The sequence below is a fragment of the Haliaeetus albicilla genome, chromosome 3, assembly GCF_947461875.1.
Source record: "Haliaeetus albicilla chromosome 3, bHalAlb1.1, whole genome shotgun sequence".
Classification (NCBI taxonomy): Eukaryota; Metazoa; Chordata; class Aves; order Accipitriformes; family Accipitridae; genus Haliaeetus; species Haliaeetus albicilla.
The window spans coordinates 76,562,856-76,588,159 of NC_091485.1; the positions used below are offsets into that span (position 1 = coordinate 76,562,856).

Genomic DNA, 25,304 nt, shown 5'->3' on the forward strand with positions numbered 1-25,304 from the left:
GGCCCTTGGCTATTGATCTTCTGCTTTGCGAAGGTGCAGTGTATTGAGCTGCTTGAGTTGATGAATTACCCCAGTAAATTAAAAGACTGGGGAGGAAGGAGAAATGTGAACACTAAATTTCTTCTTCTCCAACAGCAGGGAGAATAATGATGCAGAGAGAGAGGACCTGTAGCCCAGACACTGCCCAGCGTTATTAAGCTGATAATTCACAGTGAAAACCAAGAGGAAATTAAGGGCTCTAGGACAAAAGGTCCTACATTTCCTTAACACACTTTTTCTTTGGAGGTGCTGCAGGCTTTTACCTTGGCTGGTTCATAGCCCGTGATGATCCAGTTCTGTTGGGTCCAAACAGACCTTCATCTTTTTCAAGCTCCATGGGGCTATTTTTATCCTATCCTATCCTATCCTATCCTATCCTATCCTATCCTACCCTATCCTATCCTGTCCTATTTAGTCTAGGCTAGGCTAGGCTATCCTAGTCTAGTCCAGTCTACTCTATTTTTGCTTCCCTGTGTTAAATGTGGAGCCCTTGAGCTCTCGTTTCACCCTAGAGGAGCCCTGGATGATGGACTTTTTATTCCTCCCTGATGCAGATAGCTCAATATCTTCTTGGTAGGAAGATCCAAAGCCCTGCTGAAGCAGCTGACCTTAACCCCGTGGAGGCTATTTTAAACCAAGGTGGTCAAAGAGAAGCATTAAAACTGGGAGTCAAGTGCTGACGTCGATCTAGGGCCAAAATAATTTCAACAGAAAATGCTGGGTCGCTGCATCAGGCTCAGACCTGAATTAAAGCCTTCAGTGGAAACCTGGAGAAAATATTTAACTCTGCAAAGCTTGAGCTGGCCTCCAGCTGTACTGTCGTGCTGTATTAAGGCTGCTCGTTAGGTCTGAGTTTCACAGAATGAGATGAGGCATGGTATAGAATTTACACTTCTTGGAGTGCTTTTAGTCTCTGTTCTGCAAGGAAAGGCTTAACTGCAGCTTTTTCTCTCTGTGCCAAGAAGAGATGGAGACATTTTCATCATTTAGGTATGTTTTTTCAAAGCTGGGAACCTCTGGGACCCACAAAGCCCTCTCCTTTTTTTCAATCCAGCCATTTAAATTGAGTTGGAAGATGAGCTGGACCAGCCGGAGGGCTTGAGGCCAGGCTGCCAGCATCTCCCGCTGCCGGGGGGCAGGTAAGTGCCCCCCCAAGGACTTCTTTTCTTGCAAGTGCTTGAGCAAATTGGGCATTTCCGAAAACCCCACAGGGGACTCGCTCCCAGTAAAAGGCAGCGAGATACAATCCGTCACTTGTCTGACTCGCTGAATGTGTCAGTTTTAAATGCCACCTAGTTTGATAAGCTCCGCTTAGCACACTGGGAGCTTTTTTTTTCCTTATCTATTTCTATACCTTTCTTAACAGGCTTGTAAATGCAGACAAGGACAATTCCAAGTAAGAAATTTTAGTTAATATGAACATCGCTCGTATCTTTTTATGTAAGCCCACACAAAAATGAAAAATTTGAATAAAATGCGGCCGCCTGTAAGCCTCGGGTATCCCCCAGATTAGCAAAAGGTGACACCCACAGTGTTTGGGGTAATCTGAAAAATCGGTTAAATTGTCTGTTCTATGGGATTATGACTTCTTTTAATCCTCTTTTGCATTTCTAAGCTCCGTTTACTGCTTTATGATTTCAATAACCCCCTTTGCTGTGTTTCTGAGTGAGCTGGGTCACTGCGTTGGGCTGATGGTGCCTGGCCCTTAGCCTAGCAGATGGGGTGATGGGAGGAAGGTTAAACCACATTTTCTGCTTCGTATTTTAGTGATGAGCTCCATGCTTTGTGCAGAGACCAACATGAGACCGGCTCCTAATTTAATAAAGGTGCACAGAGGGCACTGAGCAGCGTGTAGCTAATCTCTTCTCCCTGGCATCCAGTGATATGACACGTGGGAATGGTTCAAAGCTGCACCAGGGGCAGTTTAGACTGGACATTAGGAAACATTTCTTTACTGAGAGGGTGGTCAAACACTGGAACAGGCTTCCTGGAGAGGTGGTCGATACCCCAAGCCTGTCAGTGTTTAAGAGGCATTTGGACAATGCCCTTAATAATATGATTTAACTTTTGGTCAGCCCTGAATTGGTCAGGCAGTTGGACTAGATGATTGCTGTAGGTCCCTTCCCACTGAAAGTATTCTATTCTATTCTATTCTATTCTATTCTATTCTATCCCGTCCTATTCTATTCTATCCTGTCCCATCCTATTCTATTCTATTCTATTCTATTCTATTCTATTCTATCCTATCCTATCCTATCCTATCCAATCCAATTCTATTCTATCCTATCCTATTCTATTCTATTCTATTCTATTCTATCCTATCCTATCCTATCCTATCCAATCCAATTCTATTCTATCCTATCCTATTCTATTCTATTCTATTCTATTCTATTCTATTCCTCTGCATGGAGCCCAGGACACAGTTGGGTCTGTTCGGTCCTTGCTGACTCCATCCCTCCCACCGTTGGGTTTCGCTGTTGATGCAGCCTGTGGTTATCACTGAGTCGAGGTGTGTCAGGGCGGGTGGTTTGGGGAAGGTGCTGGAGGTGGGACGCGCATGCCGGAGAGCTGGCGCCTTTGCCCGGTGTCGAAATCGAGACGGAGGGAAGGGGTGTTGGCAGAGCCACACAGGAGCCCGGCGCCGGCACACTGGGGTTCGTGCCGGGGAGCAGCGCTGCCTCACCTGGGCTGAAGGGGGTTGAAAGCCATCGTCTTCAAGTCTTGGATGGGCAAATGTTGCCGGGCTTGGTCGTCTGGGCGGCAGCGCAGAGCTGTGGGGTGGTCTTGCAGAAGAAGTAAGTTCATCACCAGGTTGGTGCCTCTGGCTGGGCTCCGTCCCTCCGGTCTCTTGCCTCCCCCCCCCACCCTTCGCTGCCGACGTTGCGCCGAGCACCCGCCAGGTCTGTGCCCCGAAGAGTTCAGACTGTAAAACGCAGAGGGCTCGGGGTGGAAGCCATGAGCTGGGGCGAACGCTGGGGTGCTGTAACCCCAGCGTGTGTTTTAGCTGGCTTGCAGACTCGCTGAATTCCCCTGGGAGCTGAAAACCAAGGACTGGTTTACAGCCCTTTGCAAATACTCTGTTTAGTGTAAATAGTGCTGCAGGACTCGGAATCGTTGGGGGGGAGGAAGAAAGAATTGCTGTCCCCACCCAAGCCGCCCTTCTTCTCCATCCTGCTTCCCCAGATGCTGCGAGCGCTTGCTGCAAGCGTTGAATCATCGAATCATAGAATGGTTTGGGTTAGAAGGGACCTTTAAAGATCATCTAGCTGAAGTCTCTCTCTCTCTCTCTGTTTGTTCTCCTTCAGGCTGGAATGGGTGGAAATCATCGAGCCTCGAACCCGGGAGCGCATGTACGCCAACCTCATCACGGGGGAGTGTGTGTGGGACCCCCCCGCTGGGGTGCGGATCAAACGCACGAATGAAAACCAATGGTGGGAACTCTTCGACCCCAACACCTCCCGTTTCTACTACTACAATGCCACCACACAGAGGACAGTGTGGCACCGGCCGCAGAACTGTGATATCATCCCTCTGGCCAAGCTGCAGACCCTGAAGCAGAACACGGAGTCGCCGAGGGCTTCCACGGAGAACAGCCCCGGGAGGAGCAGCAATGTCAGCAGGGAGGGCAGCACCAGTTCCTCCCTGGAGCAGGAGCTGGAGGGCAGCGAGAAGGTGCAGGAGCAGAGGTCGAGCCGTCAGTCAACCCAGTATGCCGTAGTGAAAGAAGAAACAGAAAGGTAAAAGCAAGGTTGGCTCTGCCGGCACATCACAGGCGTGTGCGACTGAGCTCGGTGATGGGTTGGGGCAATAAAATTGTGAGTTCAGATAACCTGATGGTCTCCCAGTGCTGTGGAAGAGCAGAGAGCAGAGCCCTTGTCCTGCAGCTCTTTCTCTCTCTTGTGCAGAGATATTTTGTGGATGGCTCCTCTAGCTAGATTTCTCATGGGTCTCTGCTCCAAGTCTTAGAGAGCGGGTTTGCTCCTCCATAAAACAACCACTTACAGGAAGAAGAGGTAAAAACATCTGTGAAAGGTCCTTCTCCTTGTTAGGGGCAACTTAGATGTTACCTCCAGAAAGGTACATTAGAGAAATAATTTCTTGTCCTCTGAAATACATGGTTTTAGAGAATGGTGTGGTTTTAAATAATTTCCCTGGATAAGATCTCCCTAACAAGGCAGGATGATTCATGCTGCAACCATAGGTTGTCTCACTGGTCTATGGAGCAGCAAGCAGAGTGGATTTCTCTTGTGAAGGAGAAGCTTCAAACTGAGCAGTGAGTTAGTGCTCAGTTTCTAAGGTCCAGCTGCATATGGGCAACGTACTGAGACGTCTGCGTCACTGCTCTGTGTGCTTTGTTCCGTGCTTTTATGGTTTGCAAGCTGCAAATCAGACAGTTCATTACTTAATATATTTGTATCCCCTTAAACGACGCCTCTTACAATGTTAATAACCCAAGAGTGTCACTGGCGAGCGATCGGCAGCGCAATTTCTGCTCGCAACTAGTTCTGCTTCCTTACAGCTGGCGCACAGAAACTGCGGCCGGGTGATCTCACGGCCACGCAGGACAGGAACAGGATCTCCCAGCTCAGCAAGTGCTTTCATGTGGGACCTCAGACGCAGCCTTGCCTCCGCGCGTCTATCCCGTGAGGGGAGGCTTCATCTCCCTAAGCTCTTGGAAGATCCTCTGATAAAATCGCTGAGTGTGGGGATGGCATCTTTCCTCGCAAGGCAGGTGCTGTTTGGAGAGGTAGATAGTTTTGGTCTTCAGTCACAAGGATGCTGGGTGAGCTGGCTGTCGTTCACTGCAGGCGGACACGGCTGCCCGCGGTGGCCAGGTCTAGCTGGGTCTGTTCAGGGTACGCTGTCAGCTATTTAAGTCAGTCTTTGCTTGCCCATCCCCAAAAATACCGAGCCCTGAGCTTCAATAGGACGAGGGGTAATGGTTTTAAACTAAAAGAGGGGAGATTCAGATGAGATATAAGGAAGAAATTTTTTACGATGAGGGTGGTGAGACGCTGGCCCAGGTTGCCCAGAGAGGTGGTCGATGCCCCATCCCTGGAAACATTCCAGGTTAGGGTGGACAGGGCTCTGAGCAACCTGATCTAGTTGAAGATGTCCCTGCTCATGGCAGGGGAGTTGGACTAGATGGGACATCTAGGACAGGGACATCTTCAAGCAAATCAGGTTGCTCAGAGCCCCATCCAACCTGACCTGGAATGTTTCCAGGGATGGGGCATCGACCACCTCTCTGAGCAACCTGGGCCAGTGTTTCACCACCCTCGTTGTAAAAAATTTCTTCCTTATGTGTAGTCTGAATCTCCACTCTTTCAGTTTAAAACCATTACCCCTTGTCCTATCGCTACAGGCCCTGCTAAAAAGTCTCTACATCTTTCTTATAAGCCCCCTATTAAGTATAGAAAGGCCACAACAAGGTCTCCCCGGAGCCTTCTCTTCTCCAGGCTGAACGACCCCAACTCCTCAGCCTTTCTCCATAGCAGAGGTGTTCCAGCCCTCGGACCATTCCCGTGTCCCTCCTCTGGACCCGCTCCAACAGGTCCGTCTTGTACTGGGGACCCCAGAGCTGGACGCAGTGCTCCAGGGGGGTCTCACCAGAGCGGAGCCGAGGGGCAGAATCCCCTCCCTGGACCTGCTGGCCACGCTGCTCTGGATGCAGCCCAGGATACGCTTGGTGAAGCCGAAGCTTGTTCCCAAAGCAGTATGAAGGGTTAATAGGGATCGAGTGGATAGGTTTTAATCTCCCTGGGCTTTGCTGCAGGAACACATGCAGGATCAGTGGGTTCCTGGGGGAAGGTCCCTTCCCCATAGCGCTTGCATGCTGGACCGCCGAAGCTAGCATGGACACTGCAGGTCACTAATCCTTCATGTCCTCCACCCACACGTTCTCTCTCCTTTTCCAGTGCTTGGGCTAGGCAGGTGTATTATGGGATGCAAAGCTGCTGGGTAGGGTGGGAGGAGGGACAACTGCACCTCGGCTCTCAAATAGAAAGGCTTAACCCGTGGAAACCTTCTGCTAGCGGAGAAGAGAAAGCCAGCCATGGGGTGGATTTGTTTCTGGCTGCTGGAGGGTTGCGTGTCCTTTCAGCCCCAGCAATTCGTAGTCTTGGCCTTGCCGGGGGCTGGCAGAGAGCGAATACCGGGTGTCCTAGCTTTAAAAATAAAATAAAAATTAAAAAAACCCAGATGCCACTAGAGGGAGCAGATATTCCTGCTCAGTGGACAGTTTTCACCTGCATCCCTGGAGGTGACACAACAGTTCTGTCCCTTCAGCTCAGCCAGACCGTGGCAGTGTCCCACTCCAGTGGAAGCACACTAAAGCCTCTTGACGCCTGTGTCCCAGCTGGAAAAAAAATCACATTCCGTTGTTGACAGCTGGACTGGGCATGCTGGAAAACCTGGGAAGCTTTGCTGAGACCTCAAGGTCATTGGAGGCCATTAAGGGAGAGATTTCCGAATGTCGAGAAACACTTGGAGGGGTTGAGGATGCTGCAGTGTGGTCTATCACTGCCATGCAACCTCGCAGCTCTTGCCACAAGGGAGGTCTGCCTGCAAAAAACAACTTTATTCCCACCAGAAATGGGATGGTCTTTGCTGCAGCTAACTGAAGGGAAGGGGAGATGTGGTTCAGCCTGGTAGGTGCGACACTTCCAGCAGGGATGGGGCAGATGGGAAGCTGCAGAAACATCAGTGTAGTGCCAGCAAATGGTTAAATCCATGTGGAATGGGTGTGGAAGTGGGTAAAGCACAGGCTGGCATGCAGGCTCTGCACGCTGCTGGAGGTACCTACCAGGGATGCTGTGATGGGGTGTTTGCTCCATGTCCCTGGGGATGGCCCATAGCTGGATGACCAGAGGGGGTTTTATCCAGCTCTGATTTCTATAGCAAAGCACGGATGAAGAAGGTGGGCTTGCTTATGCCAATATGCAGAAAAGCTTCCAGGGATGCAGAGATTTCGTCTCCAGAAGTGGCTGATGAACTCAGGCCCAGGACAGATAAGCCAAACATGAGCTGTGCAAATTAAAAATTGATTTTTGATTGCGGCAATAGCAGCTGCAAAGGGCAGAGCCAGTTCAGGCGTTTGTGCCTCAAGCTCCTCAGCATTCAGGGTGTCTCTGCGTTTTAGTGTTGGTTTCTGACCACGAGCAAGTTCCAGGCACAAGCTGAAAAATTACATATTTTTATACAATATACTTGTTCTATACCTGTCCAAGTCTTAAAACGTAGGAAAGCTGCTTCAGGCAGGGAGCGTTACAGTGCAGACAAACCAGGCATTTCTTGGGCTTAAAATATCTGAAGACATGAAAACTTCTGCAGAAGAAAGCAGTAAGTACCATGCCTCTTTATACCTGAGGCATGAATAGGAAGCCACTCGGCAGAGGTCAGACAGTTGCTGACTCTCAGTGACCCTGTGAACAAAGCTTTTTTTATTTCACCCTTACCTTTTGCTTATAAGCATTAAAATATATACCACTATGGATGCCCTGGGTGAGCAGATGTGAAATTTTGACTGACAGTGAGCCAGATCTTGAGCTTACATGATCTTTCAAGACACCTCCTGCCCTGCTTTTGGTGACGCCTCTGAGGCTGCGTGGCTGTCTGCCCACTGAAGAGATGGCTTTGACCTGGTGGGTGTATAAACACTAGCCATGGAAGGTGAGGGTCAAACTGCTTTATTTCAGTCTTCCTCGATGAAGAGCACTGCTGCAGCCCCTTGCTATAGGGATCATAGAATCATAAAACGGTTTTGGTTGGAGGGAACCTTTAATGGTCATCTAGTCCAACGCCCTTGCAATAAGCAGGGGCATCTTCAACTCGATCAGGTTGCTCAGAGCCCCGTCCAACCTGACCTTGAATGTTTCCAGGGATGGGGCAGTCCAGGGACGGGATGACCTTCAAGGGCTGATTTTGGCAAGGCCAGACCTGCTGGGCACTGCTCAAGCACTTGTGGGGCTCCAGGGTGTTGGAGATCCCTCCTGGGACCACTGATCTCTCAGCACCCAGGGCTGCGTATGAGCCTTACTGTCCATGGGCAGCCAAGGAGGGACCTTGAGATGGGGCCAATATGGGCAATATCGGGGGGGGGGGGCAATTATTTGGGGTCACCTTTGCGTGGGGCGGTTGGTGTTTCTGAGCCTTGACCCTAACAACCCTGAGATGAGGATGGATCTGGGCCATCATGTGGTGTGTTGGAGGTGATGACTGGAAATACTCCATTTGCATCAAAAGGAGGAATAGAAGGGGATTATTTGTGAGGCTGGGGAGGGATCTAGAAAACAGGGTGGTGTGGGGCAGGTTGAGTCATCACCTTCAACCAGAGACATGGTTGAAGTCTCCTTGGTAGGACAATTTAAAAAGATGTTTTTCCAGTTCTTGGTTTTGTTTCTTATAGAAGAACCAAGGCTGGAAGGGAGCTCTGGAGGCCGTCTGGTGGAACCTCCTGCTTCAAGTTTCTTAACACTGAGTCTTGTAATCATTTCAACAAGGTTTCTGGCTGAGTATTTCCCTCCTGAACTCGTCTGGTCTTATAAGGGAGGTCAGGGGAAGTGGGCAAGTCTTGAACAACTGCTCTCCTTGGAGTTTGCACTCGGAGATGCCCCACACCCTGCGGTGACAGGAGGACTGAGGAACCAGAGCATCTGGTTTGGTAGGAGATGGTGGAGGCTGCTCATGTTCCTCATGTCCTCGGTGCAGCAGTGGACCAAGCTGGGGCTCGTCCCATCACACGTGTGTAGGTCGGGGATGCCGTCAGCCCCCGCATCCGCAGGGAATGTGCTGTTGCCAAGTGCTTGGGTCTCGCTGGACTTGCTTTATGCTGCCGTAGTGAGATGGGATTTGCAAGTAGCTATAATTAGCAGCTGGATCCAGCTCCAGAGACCGCGGTAGGAAGCGCTGCAGTGTTGTCTCAACTCAGTGAGCTGGCATCTGCTCATCCTCGGGATCTTAATGGCAGGTTTGTCTTGGTGGTCAGCAAAGGTAGAGCGCTTCCCAGCAGGAATTTCTTGCTTATGCTGCCTTGCCCTAGACTTTGCCTTGCTTGTCTTAAAATGGTAACTTTTCTACAAAGCATAACATGACAGCTGTGAAATCTCTGCGCAGGCTGCAGCCGGCACGTCGGCTGGCTTTTATGTCAGGTCACTGGGTTTTTCTACACTGTCTGAAAGTGTCTGTGGTTATTGGGCCGTGCAGAGCCTTCCCGTTGCTCAAAATCCTTGGAGAAGGCTTCGGAGCGGGGGGGAAGAGAGGACCTGCTCCGAGGAGCTTGTGCAGGCGCCCACAGAGGACTCGGCTGTGCCACCAGCAGGCAGCATCTCTGCCCCGGCTTCACCGGGGGGGTCACGAGTGGAGGCTTGAAGGACAAGCAGGCGGACCTTCCCCGACCATCAGGAGAGCTTTCCTTGGACCACCACGTAGGACTCTTTGAGAATAGGGGGTCTTTACCAAAGTTCCATCTGCTGTGAAATTGTGCTTAATTTATTTCTCAAGACTTGCACTTTTCTTGCATGTCTTTCCCCGATTGTGAAGCCTGGCGTGATATTGGAGAAGATAAAATGCAGCACTTAAATCTTCCTGGATTAAGTGTAGCTGAGCTGAAATAGCTGAGGGGTATTCCCTTACAAACCAATCCCTGAAACGCACCAGAGCTGTCTGGGGTTGAGGCGTGATGGTAATGGGTACTGTCAGGTGTCTCGGGCAGAACAGGGTAGCTGCAGGTAAATGTACGGCTTTAAAACACAAACTCTTCTCCCTGGTACAGGCAGCAGCCATTTTCTGACTGCAAGAGCCCAAAAAAGCAGCTTTGTGGTTTAAAAGATGGCTCCAACCTAGAAAATGTGTGGTTTGACTGTCCGGGGAGCTGTTTCTCAGTGCCTTGAGTTAACAAAACCACAATTTTGTTTGCAATTCTCTCAATTTATATCCTTCTTCTGAAGGCATTGGGAAGACCTGCCGTGCTTGGGTTTGGAGCGCAGGTGGATCAATGACATAAGTCTCTGCAGCATCTGCTGCATGGGGATTTTCCAGGTCCCTGCAGGGTTTCTCAGCCCTCCTCAAAAACAAGCCTCTGCTGTGAAGAGAAACCGAGGAAGGACGTGGGGTTGCTTCAGAAAACTGTGCAGCAGGGCTGCAGCATCGAGCAGATCCCAAAGACCTTCCTTCTCAACATCTTGCCTCCAGCAGTAGCGTTGTGCATAAAATTCAGAGCATTTCTTCACCCAAAGGTAGGATTTTCCCAGCTGGATGACATGTCCATGCCTGGTGTGAGGATGCTGCCAGTGCTGTCTACGTTGCGCACGTTCCTTTCCATCTCCAGGCTTGGGTGTCAAGAAGCTCATCTGCAGATGGGTCAACATCACACCGGCAGACCAGCGACATGGTGGGAAGGGGAGCACAAGCCCGCTGCATCCCTGTGCCAAGAGCAAGTGGTTCTCCTCGATTTAGTACTCCATCCAGGACAGAAAGCTGCCAGTGGTTGCACAGGCTGCGAGCTCTTGCATGGACCTGGCCTCAGTGCAGGTTCAGGCAGGGTTTGTAGGATGGGCTTCCTTCTGGGTTGCCATCTTTTAAAAACCACAGCTTGACGAACTGTTCTGCTTTGAGGTCGAAGAAGGGTTATTTCAATGTATTGGCACAGGCAGCTCGGGCAGAGGAGGGCTGCGACCGTCACTGCTGGAGTGGGCAACTCGGGTGGCACTTGTCCCTTTTCAGCAGATGAACCCAAGCACTGAGGGCTTCCCACAGAGGAAGGATGTGGAGGATACATATAAAACCCATGTAGCTCCAGGAATGCCGTTTTGGCATTTCTGATATTGGCAATAAATAAGCTCTGCTCCTTGTTGCCTCCTCCATCTGCTGGTAGCAGAGGACTGAACATTTCTGCTTCCTGAGCGGCTGCTCCCGAGATCTAGAAAATCCTCCACAAGCAGCCAAAGTGACCTCTGAAAGCACAGGCTTCTCCTCTGCCTGCCTGCCATGGAAGGACTTGTTCTGAAACAGCATTTGGTGTCCTTTACACCTCCGTGGTGTGTTCATCTAGAAATGGGCATCTTGGTACTGCCAATATCCCAAGGTTGGAACGGGGCCACCCATGGCTTAAACAATGTTTTTATAGGTTAAGTCCATAAAGCTTGGTCAATATTTAATGCTGAGATAACTAACCATGGGAAAAGTTTTTCAAAGAATGTGCTGGGTTCTCAATGGCCGTATCGACCCACTCCTTTCTGATGTGTGCTCCCAACTGACTCTTGGAGTGAATGCCTGGAGTCAGGAGCTTCTTCTGGGTTAAGGTCCAAGGGCTGGAACACCTCTGCTATGGAGAAAGGCTGAGAGAATTGGGGTTGTTTAGCCTGGAGAGGAGAAGGCTCCAGGGAGACCTTCTTGTGGCCTTTCGATACTTAAAGGGGGCTTCTAAGGAAGATGGAGAGACACTTTTTACCAGGACAAGGGGCAACGGTTTTAAACTGAAAGAGCATAGGTTTAAATGGGACATAAAGAAGAAATTTTTTATGCTGAGGGTGGTGAGACCCTGGACCAGGTTGCCCTGCAAAGGTGCGGATGCCCCATCATTGGAAGTGTTGAAAGGTCAGGTTGGACGGGGCTGTGAGCAACCTGATCTAGTGGGAGATGTCCCTGGTCATGGCAGGGGGGTTGGACTAGATGATCATTGAAGGTCCCTTCCAACCCAAACCATTCGATGATTCGATGAAGTTTTTGCTCCACTACAGGAAAAAAAATTAGGAGGAATTTGTTGAAGCCTGGAGTCTGCTCCCTGGCTGCTGTTACCGCATCAGATAGTCTGCCTTAACTTGATCTAGATCAGCCCTAAATAGCTGCATCATTCCTCCCATCACTGAAGGGCGAAGAGGATGGTCTGGAAGCCCTCTGCCCTGCCAGTCCCCAGCACTGCGGGGACATCATCCCATACCCAGGCCACAGCATAGCACTGCAAATCCTTTTCTTCCTGGTGTTTTATCCACAGGGTGTTTTGTACAAGCGTTCATGTGTACAGCCGACGGGCAGAGCAGGAGGTCAGGGAACGAGGTCCCCCCCTGCCTCCGGTGGCCAGGAGATCTGGCACGGGCTCTGCCTGCCCTCAGAGCAGGCTCAGAGGAATCCCACTCACTGCTACAGGGATGCTGCCATCCCGGGGAAGGGAAAGTTTGAGGAAATTGTAGGTATTATTGAAATGGAGATTTATTTTTTTTTTCCCTCTTATTTGCTGCCTGTAGCAGAACAGCCACATCCCTGCTGTTTCCCTCTCCGTGCTCATTTCTTTCTTCCCTCCTCCCCCATAAGCCTTGCAGAGGAGGTCACTGGGTTATTTTTCAGCAGATGTCAGATTCCACCTTATCAAACGAACCCAGGGAGATCCGAGGCGGTGACCTTCAATGGATGCCGCTTTGACCACAGCCTTGACCTGCTGCCAGGTGTGCACCAGCAGACCACGGCATGGGCTTCTAGGGCCACCTCGAGGGCTTTTACGTAGACCTGCTCCAAACTGCTGTTGCTTTGGCCTCCACGACAGAGCGCAGAAGGTCAATATAGTTTTGCTAATAGGTGCAGCGCATCTTTGCTTTGCTCTCCTGTGTCCTCTTGCTTCCCCTTTTCACCTTCTGTTGGGACACACCTTGCCCAATAAAAGGATTCATGTCCTCAGGACATGGGACAGTCCAGCATCCAGGTGAGCAGGGCTGGGGCTCCAACTCCCTTTTCCACCCAACAGCCTTCAGGCAGTCCATTTCAAACAGCTGAATGCATCACAGCTGCGTTGCTGTGAAGGTTTTTGGTTTAATGGTTACCAGGCAGCCCTCCGGCTTCATACTCTTCTGCTGGTTCCATGAGATCCTAAATTTCACAAACCTTGTAAGGCATGATGCTGGGGAGGGTACTAATTAGAACCATCAGGGCTGGAGGGAGACAGGCAGCTTCATCTGCAGCATGGGAGGCAGGGTGGGAATGGGCTTTCAAACTGTAATTAAAGCCGAGAGCTCTCTGCAGGAAATCACTTTCCAGGTCATGCGTCTTTCTCCATTGCTTTCACATGCTGCAAGCAGATTGTGCCTTGCACGGAGGCTGCACACAAAGCCGAGCTCCCAAATTCACTGTCTTCCAACGTCTTCTTGTCTTGTTTTATCCCTGTTATCGACTTAGCTGGGGTCATTCCCACCCATGCCATGACAAAAGCCCAGCACTCTTGCTCTCCCAGTGAGATTCTCATCTGCTGATGCTTGGCATCACCATGGATTTCTCCTAATGTTGGTCAAAGAGCAACTCAGTTGGACTAGATGATCGTGGTGGGCCCCTTCAAACAGAAATATTCTATTCTATTCATGCCTTTATTTAAGTTTTTCACAGCACCTCTAAGCAGGTCATGAGGATCATAGAAGTCAATTGGTTAACCTGTGTTTCTGCTGCTGGGTATCCATGTGGATGTTGGGTGAGTGGCCTATTGTGATCACCTACTGTAGGTGACCAACAATTGCAGCCTTCTCTTAAATATTGAGAGAAGATTTAATGTTTTCACAGATGCTTCTGCTCGCCTTGTTACCAGAAACTCAAGTATTGAACCACTTCTGGGTGGATTTTGTGGTTGGTGTTGGCTCCTCTGGCCAGGGGTCTAGAGAAATTCATAGAATCGTAGAATCACAGAATGGTTTGGGTTGGAAGGGACCTTTAAAGGCCATCTAGTCCAACCCCCCTGCCATGAGCAGGGACATCTTCAACTAGATCAGGTTGCTCAGAGCCCCGTCCAACCTGACTCTGGAATGTTTCCAGGGATGGGGCATTGCCTGGCAGGGAGCAGCAATGCCCTTGGTCAGCTGGAGCATGACGGACATCTTTGCAGGCATACACCTTCTCCAGCTGTGATCTCTCAGCATCCCCTTTTTGTCTGGATATTTGATTTCCCCCAGCTGGGAGACTGTCTCACTCGACTTCTTTTGGCTTCAATTTTCTTTCCCCCTTGCCAGTGCCTCAGGCGCACGGGTGCTGGCCGTGCCAGGTCTCACCTCACCTGACCGGGTGGGTTTTACACCAGATGAAATGTTTAACATGATGCTGTTCAGAAACCCATCTTCTTGATGGGTGTCATGGACTCCTCCATTAATTTGCATTCACTCACCGTGCTCCTGCGTGCTTATTGCCGTCAAAGCGGTAATGATGTGAGCCAAGCTCTTGGTTGATGAACCATCTGAAAAAGTACACGGATATTTGGTGCCAACTGTGAGCGGAAAATGCGTTTCCAGTATAAAGTTAACAGCATCTCAAGATTTAACTCACCTTCCTCATACCATTCTCAAATATTTTAGAGAAAAATGTTCATATCTTGCATTTCTTGCTCTAAGCCAGGGTGGAAGATGAAATCGAGGACAAAGCGCTCGGTCCTGTTTCTTTTTAATATCCTCTCTTTGAATTCTCTACTGCCCGCTGCAAAACAGGACTTCGGATTAGACGGATATTTGTCTAATGCAGCCAAGTGCTTACGTAGATTGTCAGACCCAAAATACAGTTTACATAACTGCAAAGAAAACCATCTTTTAACTTTTATTAGAAGCAGTGGCTGTAATTAAGAGTATGAAGCCTTGCAGGCCAATGATTAGAACAGAGGATTAGGCGCTGGGATTTCATTTCTATTCCTGGCTTTGCCATCGAGCTGTGCTATTTCAGTCAAGTCACTTTCCCTTATTTTAAAACTAAAGCAATGCTGCTCTCCAAGCCGCTGTGAAATGGTGCCACTTCCTATTCTAGGGGGAAAAAAATCCTTAATTTTTTTTTTTTAATTTATTAGATGGTTGCTGTTCTGCCAGAGGTTCCCATGCTAAAGCTGCCAGAAGCAAACGTGTGTCTATACTGGAGCTTTTGCAATCCACAGTTTAGGGTATTAATGGAAAATCACCTTTGAAGCATCCTCGACCCCAGCTGGGAGAAGGTCCACACTGGGAGAGGGCTCCCACTGGGAAAAATGCAAAGCTGCCCTTTGCAAACACCGCCAGCTCCGGTGAGAGGCGGCGCCAGATGTGCCGCTCCTCCAGATGTGCTGCTGGTCCTCCTTGTAAGCAGCTACTGGCATTTCATGCTCCAGGGTTGGTGTCGGTGCTCCTGCTCCTGATACTTTCTACAGTTTTGAGGTTCACTGCTCCTTTTTGCGCCCACCAAGGGTTGCGTCGGTATCGTGCTGGGGAAATGTGGGTGTTGCAAGTACCGGAGCCGATGGACCTTGCAGTGCGTGTGCCCTGCGTGTGCTGAGATGAAGCAGTGCAGCCTCACTGGACAGCAAATGTTGGGAGCCTTTAGCAGCACCTGCTGTATCTTGGTAGCATGTTGAAAAACTCGCCCAGGCATTCATCTCAGCAATTGTCATAAAGGACATTTGGCAATCAGTTTTGGAATCTGGCTCCAGCATAATTAGGCATGTACAAGATCCCATTAGTCATGATCCCCATTAGGGGATTAGTCCGGAGTCCTGGATCCCAACTGCGTTTGGGCAGGTGATGTGGGGGTTGGTGCAGGAGGATGGGAGCCACTCATCTTGTGGCATTTTAATTTGATTTTTTTTTTTCCCTCCCCTTATTAAGCTGTCTTAATTTCCTTGATCAGGGCAGCGTACGGCTCAGGAGCAACTGTCAGGCTGTGAGCATCCCTCCAGCTCTGGCAGGCAACAGGGGCTGGAGCTGCAAGAGCTCGACGTGTTTTTCTGGAGCCTGTTCTGGTACAAGCACCAGGCTTGTCAGTGCATGGGGTTGTTCTGGAATAGCTCCAGCATCTGAAAGTCAAGATTTCTAAGCTGCAGCCTCAGGCTTCCTTGAAGAGCCACAGAGATCTGGGGTTAGTGGAGAGATCTCTTCCCATGGCAGGAAGAAGACCGTGTTGATGTTTACTGTCTCTCAAAGTAGACTAACAAGTTACAAGGCCTCCTTTTTCTGGAGTAAGCATTCAGATTGACATTTATTGAGGAATAACCATTTTGTTTGCATTTAGCATAATCCATAAAGCATTTTTGTCACACCTTAGTCTAATGCAAATCATAGAATCATAGAATGGTTTGGGTTGGGAGAGACCTTCAGAGGTCATCTAGTCCAACCCCCCCTCAATGAGCAGGGACATCTTCAACCAGATCAGGTTGCTCAGAGCCCCGTCCAACCTGACCTGGAATGTTTCCAGGGATGGGGCATCGACCACCTCTCTGGGCAACCTGGGCCAGTGTTTCACCACCCTCGTTGTAAAAAATTTCTTCCTTATGTGTAGTCTGAATCTCCCCTCTTTTAGGTTAAAACCATTACCCCTTGTCCTATCGCTACAGGCCCTGCTAAAAATTCTCTGTCTTTCTTATAAGCCCTCTTTAAGTACTGAAAGGCCACAATAAGGTCTCCCCTGAGCCTTGTCTTCTCCAGGCTGAACAACTCAACTCTCTCAGACTTTCCTCATAGGAGAGGTGTTCCAGCCCTCTGATCATTTTCGTGTCCCTCCTCTGGACCTGATCCAACAGGTCCATGTCTGTCCTGTGCTGGGGACCCCAGAGCTGGATGCAGTGCTCCTGTGCAGCAGTACTGCTGTCTCTAAATGTGGCAAAGCCCTCAAAGTCACAATATCAAGGGCACATGGTGGGGTGAAGTGTGCACAGGCAGCTCCTGCTGAGCACACGGTGTGGCATAAGGATGTCTTGACATATTTGCAATAATTTGATCATCTGCATGAATGTGAAGACGCTCAGCAATGATTTGAATTCATTTTTGGTGCATCGGTTGGACCACATTAAACACCTGCTCGACTGCTGCCATCCAGAATTGAAGGGCTCTTAGTTTGGTTTAGTTTAACTGACTCTAGGGGCAAATTCAGAGCCTGACTTACAGCGATTTTTAATTTTAGAGGAAGGTTAGGTTGCTTCTCGTAAAAAAAATGGGCCCAGAGAGCTAAGTGTATTGACTTAAGTACATCATTTAGTACAGCTTAAACAGGACTGGGATTTGGGTACAGAACCTTAGTGCTGCTTAGCCTTCCAACAGAAGCTGGAGTAAAGGGAAATATATTGAAAGGACTTAAAACACACTGTCTTGAGTAAGGATTTTGCTTCACCTGTTTGTCCACCTACAAAAGAGAATGGGATATTGCTGAATTTACGGTTGTACCAGCCTTGCCATGGTTTCGTCTCCTTTTCATGGAAGGAATAGCACATGGAGGAAGATGTAGTGTGCGTCTCTGGTACAGATGATGTACAGCCTCGCTGCTGTGGAGAGATGGGCTCCATATAATCTTGCCAGTTGTCTCAAGTTGTGATGAACCAGTGCTCATCTTGGTTTAAATATGTCTCCTTACATCTCTTTTGGTCTTCAACTTGGCTCTTGCAGAGGCGCAGGCTTTGGCCATGTTTGCCAGTTTTTTTTAAATAGAAGGCAACTGAGGTGTTAGGAAAGAAATGATTGGGTTGGGAAGGAAGGGGCTACTCAAGGGAGTGCCAAGCTGAGGGTGGCATTAGCAGGAGTATGGTGGCATCTGCAAGGGTGGCAGCCAAGGGAAAAGCAACCTGCCCACAGCTCTAGGGAATTAAAGGTTGGTCAGCATTACCTTGATCGTGGAACGAGGCCTCCTGGAAGCCATTTCTGTGGGCATGGATGACGCAAAGGTGGTTGGGAATGGCCAGCATGGATTTACCAAGGGTGAATTATGCTTGACCAACGCGATTGCCATCTGTGATGATATGACTACATATCTGGATGATGGGAGCATCTGCCTTGACTCTAGCAAGGTTTTTGATGTATCTCACATGGCATCCTTGTGTCCAAGTTGGGACATTAGAGTCTAGACAGGGACACTACTAGGTGGGTAAAAAACTGGATCATCAGGCTCAGAGGGTGGTGGTTAATGGTTCATACCCAACCTGATGGTTGGCTGCAAGGGAAGCTCCTCCCAGGCCCATCCTGGGACCTATCCTGATCCATATCCTTATCAATAACCTGCAGAGGAGGCAGAAGTCACCCTCGTCTGCAGACAAGCTGCTCTGCTTGAGGGCAGGGCTGACGTTCAGAGGGACCTGGAGGAGTGAGGACAGGCTGGGAAGAACCCCCTGAAGCTCAGCAAGGCCAGAGGTAGCAGTCGGGATGGACTAACCCTCTCTGGGCAGTGGCTGGCTGGGTAACAGGTCTGCTGAGGACCCAGGAGTCCTGGGGAGCTCTACGCTAAATGCAGGTGAGCAGCATGCATTGGTAGCAAGGGAGGCTGGTAGTATCCTAGGCTGTAGCACCAGGCCCATAACTGGTAGATCAAGGGAAGCAATTATTCTTCATTAGACCACAGCTGGGCAACTGCATGTAGTTTTGGGCTCTCCAGGACAAGAAAAACTTGATAAACTTGAGTGAGTCCAGTGGAGAGCTGCCAGGATGGTCAGGGGCTGGAGCACATGATGCGTAAGGAGAAGATGAAGGAGCTGGGCTGACTTAGCCTAGAGAAGAGGTTTTTGGGGAGACCTCAGGGCACCCTTCCGATACCGAAGCAGCACTGCTGTAGCAGGACCAGTCAGCCTTTTGGTTAGAGCAGGTTTTGCTTTCTGTGATCAGCTTCTTGCCAATTTCTGGGTATGATTTTACCCATCAGGACTTCTGGCATGCAATTCAGTCCCCATAGATCCATGTCTGTGCAATCCCTTAATGCCATCTCCCTCCTCCCCTCCAGAAACTAATTTGGATTGAGCTTTCTAGACTATCCCCATACCAGCAGAATTCAGGAGGTTTTTAAGGTGCTGCTTTTATCTAGTAGCACTTCTGCAGACGTTCATGGGAAACCCATGGTGGTGGTTTGGTACCTACGTCTCTGCAGCCAGGGCAGAAGAGCAGCTTGTACCTGTGCTTGCAGCTCAGTTTGCAGCTGGTTGAGTCTTGATTTAAATGGTGAGCTGTGTTGAGATGTGTAAGCAATCAGGGGCTGCTGAAGAACAAGTGTATGTTCCCTTCTGCTCCGTCCTTTTTTGGGGCAGGACAGCAGCCTTTGGCTGAGGTTGGTTGAAGCTCTCAGCCCACCCCAGTGAAGTCTGGTGGGAACATCATAGGAAACCCACCTGTGAAAGTGTTTTTCCTTGATTGCCTTGCTTCAGTTTTCGCTCAAACTGACCGATCGTTGATTTAGGCTCCTTTAAAGCAGAATAATAGGCCTCTGGTACTATGTTAACTAAACCAGTGAAGGAGGAGGAGGAGGACCTCTTTGCTTCCTCTTTGCACCCAACAGTGAGAGGTGCTATCACTGCAACCTTTTATGTGACTGTTCATTTTTATGTAGGTTGTCCTACAACTTTTTCCCAAAATCAGCACAGAGCCTTAGCTTCTGGTAAGCCAGGGCAAGCTGAGTTTGTAGGGGCTTTTGCTGTGAAAAAAAAACACTTTGCTTCCCGTTTGTGCGGCACAAAGGCAGGCAACGGTAACGACAAACTAACGGGATCATTTTCTTCTCTGCAGAGGTCTCCTCGATGCAGCCGGGCTGTAGCAATGCCAATTTTCCTTCTGCAGAGGAGTTTAGGCTGGAAGGAGTACAGACAGCAATGGGTCAGCTCCTTGAAGCCTGACAAAATTGCTCTGAGGGCTTTGGTCTCTTCAATGCAAACTTGAATGCAGTTGTAATCATCAGAGTAAGCTTGATGTGAAGACAGAAGTGTGGGACTGCTGGGCTTTGGGGCTGCTAAAATCAGTGCCTGTAATGTCTTTTGGACATCCTCAACCCCCTGGTATGGAGGGTACCGCTGCACCCCCCCGGGCAGGGCACTGCTGGCATCGGGACAGAAATAGACGGAAGAAAAGTCATTAATCTTCCAATTTATCTCCTGGTAAGGAGTGTGCTCCCACACTCAGGGTTTATTCAAGGGGTAATGTTTCAGGAGCTTGTGCTTATAGTTTTTAAAGTAGCAAAGGCAGGGATGCTCGGAGAGCCTTCCTGGGCCAGGCATGGGCACGCAGGTAATCCCGCACTTTGCTCTGATTCTGCCTGCACCCAGGGAGCTCTGGGAATACATCAGGTCTCCTGGGAGGGGGTGAATATGACAGCAAAACAAAATCGCCAGCTGAGCCTACCAGCGGCAGCAGGATTTCCACTCTGCCTCTGCTCTGGGAGCAAGTAGATATCCTCCAGAGATGCTCGATGGTTTCCAGCCACCTGGTTCATGGGAAGCAGGCATGATGCTCTGCTAGGGGAGGATTCGGACTTGCAGCATCAGCAGGGCTGTGCTTGGGATGTCAGCAGAGCAGCAGGAGGGAGGGAAGGGGTGTGCATTGGCAGATTGCGGCTCAGGGACCCCCGACCCCTCTGAATCATCCCCTTCCCTCCTGCACCGTCCCCCAAACACCCACTTAGTCCCGTCAAGCACCAAAGAAACTGAAAGCATCGGGTGACGATTGCTGCTGGCTCATTCCCTCTATTCCAGGTGCCAGGATCAAGCTCCACGTGTCCCTTTTCGGATGCTCCTCCATCCCTTTGGTGATTTCGGCAGTCACCGAGGACGGGTGGTTTTGGCAACGTGCCCATGCCAGGCGAAAAGCACCCGAGAGCTGTTTGCAGCCACAGCTGATGGAGCTGTTGCTACAGAGATCTTGCCAAAAACAGCCTCCAATCAGCTCCCAGCACCGGTCTGATGCTGAGCCCCACTCAGAGCCCGGCGAGCCGGGGAAACGATAAATAGGTGTCAGCTTTGCCCATGCGTTCAGTCCTGCTGGGGACAGTGATTCACAGCAGTTGCAGGGCTTATTATTTCCCCAAGTCTTTTTCAAAGCATTTGCGTTTTGTGCCACCTGTGCAAATGTGGCATTTATCCTCCCTTCTGCTATTTCCGACCTTCCCTCTCATCCCACCCCATACCTGGAGGTGTGTTCCAGGCAGAACCATCGCTTGGTTTCCTACCATCCTTCCTCCTGCTCGGATCCTGCTGCGAGCAGAAGGCTTTGAAGGACCAGCTATGGCTCAGTGGGCAGCACTGACCTATGCCAAGCTGTGTCTAGGTTCACATCTGGCCTTACAGAGCCTTGTTTCCCGGGTTGGGCTTAAGATCAGGATTTGGAAGGTGCTCTTTTTCTCCCCCAAAAAATAATCAGTGTTGTCTGTCTGTCTGTCCCCACAGCCATGGGGGGGTGCTGCAGATGCTGGCATCCAGCAGAGATGGAGACAGGCCATTCAGGTATCAGGAGGACCCCTCAATAGAGGAAAGGTATTTTAACCTCAGGGAAGTGTGCATTTTCATCACATCATCCAATGGTTTGGGTTGGAAGGGGCATTTAAAGACCATCTACTCCAAGCCCCCTGCCATAGGCAGGGACATCTTCAACTAGACCAGGTTGTTCAGAGCCCCGTTCAACCTGACCTTGAACACTTCCAGGGATGGGGCAGACTCTTGGTTCCTGTTTTGCCCCAACTGCGGTGGGATATACCCAAATGTACGTTGGGTGCACGCTGTGGGAGTGGAGTGGTGAGAGCTCTTCTCCCAGCAGAACGGACATTTAGGGTCACTTTCTCCGCTGCTAAAAGACCAAAGTGGTGAGCTTCAAGCCATTGGGTGTCAATGCAGATCTCAGCCCACATTTAGACATGATGAGCTGTTTAAAGCTGTTCCTGTAGTGTACTTGGGTGTAAGTGGGATGATCCAGAAGAGCTTTCACAGATGCTCCAGCTCCCTTGCAGCCAGGGTTGCTGGAGTATTTGGGCAGAGATGCTTTTCTGCTGCCAGGCCCCCAGGTACTTGCGAGGCTTTTTCCTTCACCCTTTCTCCCCAGATTTTTTCCATGGATAAGGCAGATGAGCAAGGGATCAATTGGTTTTCCATGCAGATCCGGACAGCATGGGCTAAGGCATACACATCTCTCCAGTGTGACACATCCACCATGCCCCTCATGGGAGGGGACGAGCACAGCTGGGGAGAACAGCAATCCACCCCCCCCATCCAACTTCCATTTCATAACCTGCCTTCATCTTGAATCAAACGGGTTTCATTTCCCATCAGCAGTAATTATCCCCGTCCACACTAACTCAGGATCCTCTGGCATGTCTGGACCGTCTCCGCCGAGGTTTCTGCTCAGACGGAGTTGACGGCTGAGCGAATCCATCCCGCCGAATGCCCGTCGAGATGCAGGGAGAGCAAAGATTCAGGCTGGAGCCAATGCCAATGCCTGGAGGCAGTGTGGTGGGAGCCAAGCAGGGGATCTCCGCAGGGATCTGCGGGAGAACGGGGCGGTGGTTGCACAAACCCGGGGGTGGCCGAGCCGGCTGTGCTTGCTTCTCCAAGACAAGCTGAATTTCAGGGGGTCATTAAAAGTCACTCACTGAGATTTCAGCTTAAATGAATAGCTGCTGGAAGCAGCAGGCGTGGAGCTTGCTGGAGAGCCAGGGGCAGGCTTGCCAGCTATTTAATATTTAAGCAGCAGCCTTGTTAGATTCCTGCTAGCCCAGCTTTGCATGGGCAGTGATGGAATGGAGCATTTGTCCCCTACCCTTTGCCTGCCCCCCAAGTAAGCTATTTTTTCAAGGTTTTTAAGCCAGCGCCTTATGAATTATGCTTGACAAAGGTCAGACTAACAGAGCCACTGGATTAAAAGGAAGAAATTTTTTACGATGAGGGTGGTGAAACACTGGAACCAGCTGCCCAGAGGGGTGGTCGATGCCCCATCCCTGGAAATATTCAAGGTCAGGTTGGATGGGGCTCTGAGCAACCTGATCTAGTTGAAAATGTCCCTGCTTATTGGAGAGGGGTTGGACTAGATGACCTTTAAAGGTCTCTTCCAGCCCAAACCATTCTATGATTAAGGTGCTTTCTGCAATACCTATCTCTATCCAGTGACTTAGGGCAGCTGCTTTTCATGCCTATTAGCTAAATTTAGATGGTGGAGCAGAGTTGACTCGTGCTCTTCTATGCAGTGACCCCACTGTTGCGGGAACGAAGCAGCAAAAGGGTTTTGCTGGTGGGACTTTGCAGCCCGGCACATATTTGACCTGTGCTTGAACACAGCTCAGCGTGCACGGGCATCAATCGTAGGATGGCTTTTGCTGTTGGTCTTGCTGAAGTTGGTGGGATGATCAAAGGACCTTAGTTACACTGAAAAGGCAAATAGGCTCTTCGCCTCCCGAGAGCATCGGTCTGCCTGCACCCTGCACAGCTTGCTGTGCCTCTGAACCACGGCTGCAGGGTTTGTATCTTCAAGCAGGGCTTTTCCAGGCTCCACACCAGTAAGGATTTCCCAGGATTAGACTGAAATGATGATTTGCTGGGGCTAAAGCAAGGCCTAAGCAAAGTCTGGGTAGCGATCTGTGCAGTTCTTTACGTGCCATATCATGCTCACAGGGCGTTCATGCCATAGCTGATGGCACATCTGAGTCTAGGTCACCAGGAGGACCTTTGTCTGCAGAGGCATCGTCCTGGTGGTGCTGCTTGAAGGTCTGCAAGCTTGAAGGTCTGCAAGCTTGAAGGTCTGCAAGCTTGACGGTCTACAAGCTTTAAGGTCTGCAAGCTTGAAGGCCTGCAAGCTTTAAGGTCTGCAAGCTTTCGGCCCCCATGACTGCTCCTTTCTGAAACCATGTAGATCTTTGCTTTTATGGGTCTGAGTCTGATTGCCACAAGTCTGCGTGGTTTGACAAGTTTCCATGCTCCTGCGGCAAAAGGAATGTGATATTTTTGCTCAGTTTGGACAGGAACATTTTCTTCCCCAGAGGGATTTGCTGCCTGTAGTTAAGCTGTTTCCCAAATCTGAGCCAACTCTCCCCAGCTAACCAGCCCCTGGCCTGGCATGGAGGCAGGACAAGTCTTGAGCTGCTGTTGGTTTTGTAGGCTGCACAGATGTCACAGCACTCCAACTTGCTCCAGGCAGGACCCTCAGCTTCTTGCAGAGGTCTTTCTCCACACCAGGCTCCAGGTTTCAGCAGGAAAATGAACAGGCAAAGGAGACTGGTTTTATTTATCGGAAAGACCAAGGATTAAATCTTGGCTCTACAAGCCAAGGCTCAGCGTGTCGAGTCCAACTAGGATGGGGAAGTGCTCCTTGATCTGTCCCTCCTCCACCTCCCGGGGACGTGGACCCTCGCTGCAGAACCAATCCCCTCCCTCACCTGGTCCCAGGTGGGGTGGTGGCATCTTTGACCCTTCTCTCCCTCAAGACATCACAGCTTCAGGGAGAGGCACCTTCAGCAAATGGCAAATGACATGCAGTGTCACAGCCTGTCGTCTCTGTGCTTTTGATGACAACACACATGTCGTGCTGACCTCAATGCTTCATTTCCACAATTAATGCAGCATAGCCTTTGGCAGCTCCCCGACCACCATCATGTTGAGCTTCCATGTTTGCAAGCAGGGTCTAGTCTGGGCACCATGTGCACCAAATGCTTCACCTCCTGGCCTCAAAAGACAAACTAGGATGGTGCATGCTGTAATAACTTGGAGATGGCTTTTTGTTCTGGAAGGCTTCTTTTAAATGCCCTCTCATCCCCAAAATCTCCCCTTCAAGGTGAAGGGACCCTACCTGCCTGCTCTGTTCAACACAGGAGGTGTGGAGATGCCTGGCCCACCCTGACCATGGCTCCCAGTAGAGATGGAGCAGATCTCTGCATCTCAGACATCAGTAACCCTGAGACCCAGAACCAAACATGGGTCTGCAAAATGTCTTCCAATTATTGAAGATGAAACAAAACATTACAATTTGATGTCTGCGAACTTCAGCATCCCTCAGGACCTATGTCTTCCAGAACAGGTTATCTGGTGGAAGACTGCCACCAGTTCCTTGATTGTCTCCTTCTTTTAGCATGATACTTCTTTCCAACGTGAGCCACACCTCTGGTTTTAGGGACACAGGTCAGCTAGCCAGGATTTTTTTAGCTTGGCAGTCTACGTGCTGTGGCCTCGTGGCATCTTTTTGTTCCGAACTTGCTAAAATCACCCCCAAAATAATGAGTGGGACCTTAGCAGTGGCAGCGGAGGGGTGAGTTTTCATCTCCTGTAAGATGCAGAAGAGCAGAGGGGATGTCCCAGGTGTTATGTTGCTGTGTTCATCCTGACCTTGAAGGTTGCAGCTCGTGGTGTTGCAGATGGATGTGATCCTTGACATCAATCTCATTTGCAGCTTCACTGGTAGGAGCTGATTGCAATGATAACTAAGCCAAGTCTGACTCATCAGTACCTGAATGAGGAGCAATGCCACCCACAGTGTGCCGGCAGCAATTTTACTCCTGATCTGGCTCTGCTGGTGGGATGGATTTGAAGCTCTCCAGTTGATCTCGATCTTACCGCTCTGCCTGGCATTTTT

General features: G+C 50.0%; 1 protein-coding gene across 4 annotated transcripts in view; it reads left to right on the forward strand.

Annotated features, from left to right (window-relative positions):
* Window positions 1-25,304, forward strand: part of ARHGAP39 (Rho GTPase activating protein 39) — a 150,183-nt gene that overhangs the window by 83,111 nt on the left and 41,768 nt on the right. For all 4 annotated transcript variants that reach the window (XM_069780199.1, XM_069780200.1, XM_069780201.1 and 1 more), the window contains exon 2: window positions 3,345-3,776. In XM_069780199.1, coding sequence (XP_069636300.1) covers window positions 3,345-3,776 — 432 coding nt within the window. The remainder of the gene's footprint in view (window positions 1-3,344; window positions 3,777-25,304) is intronic.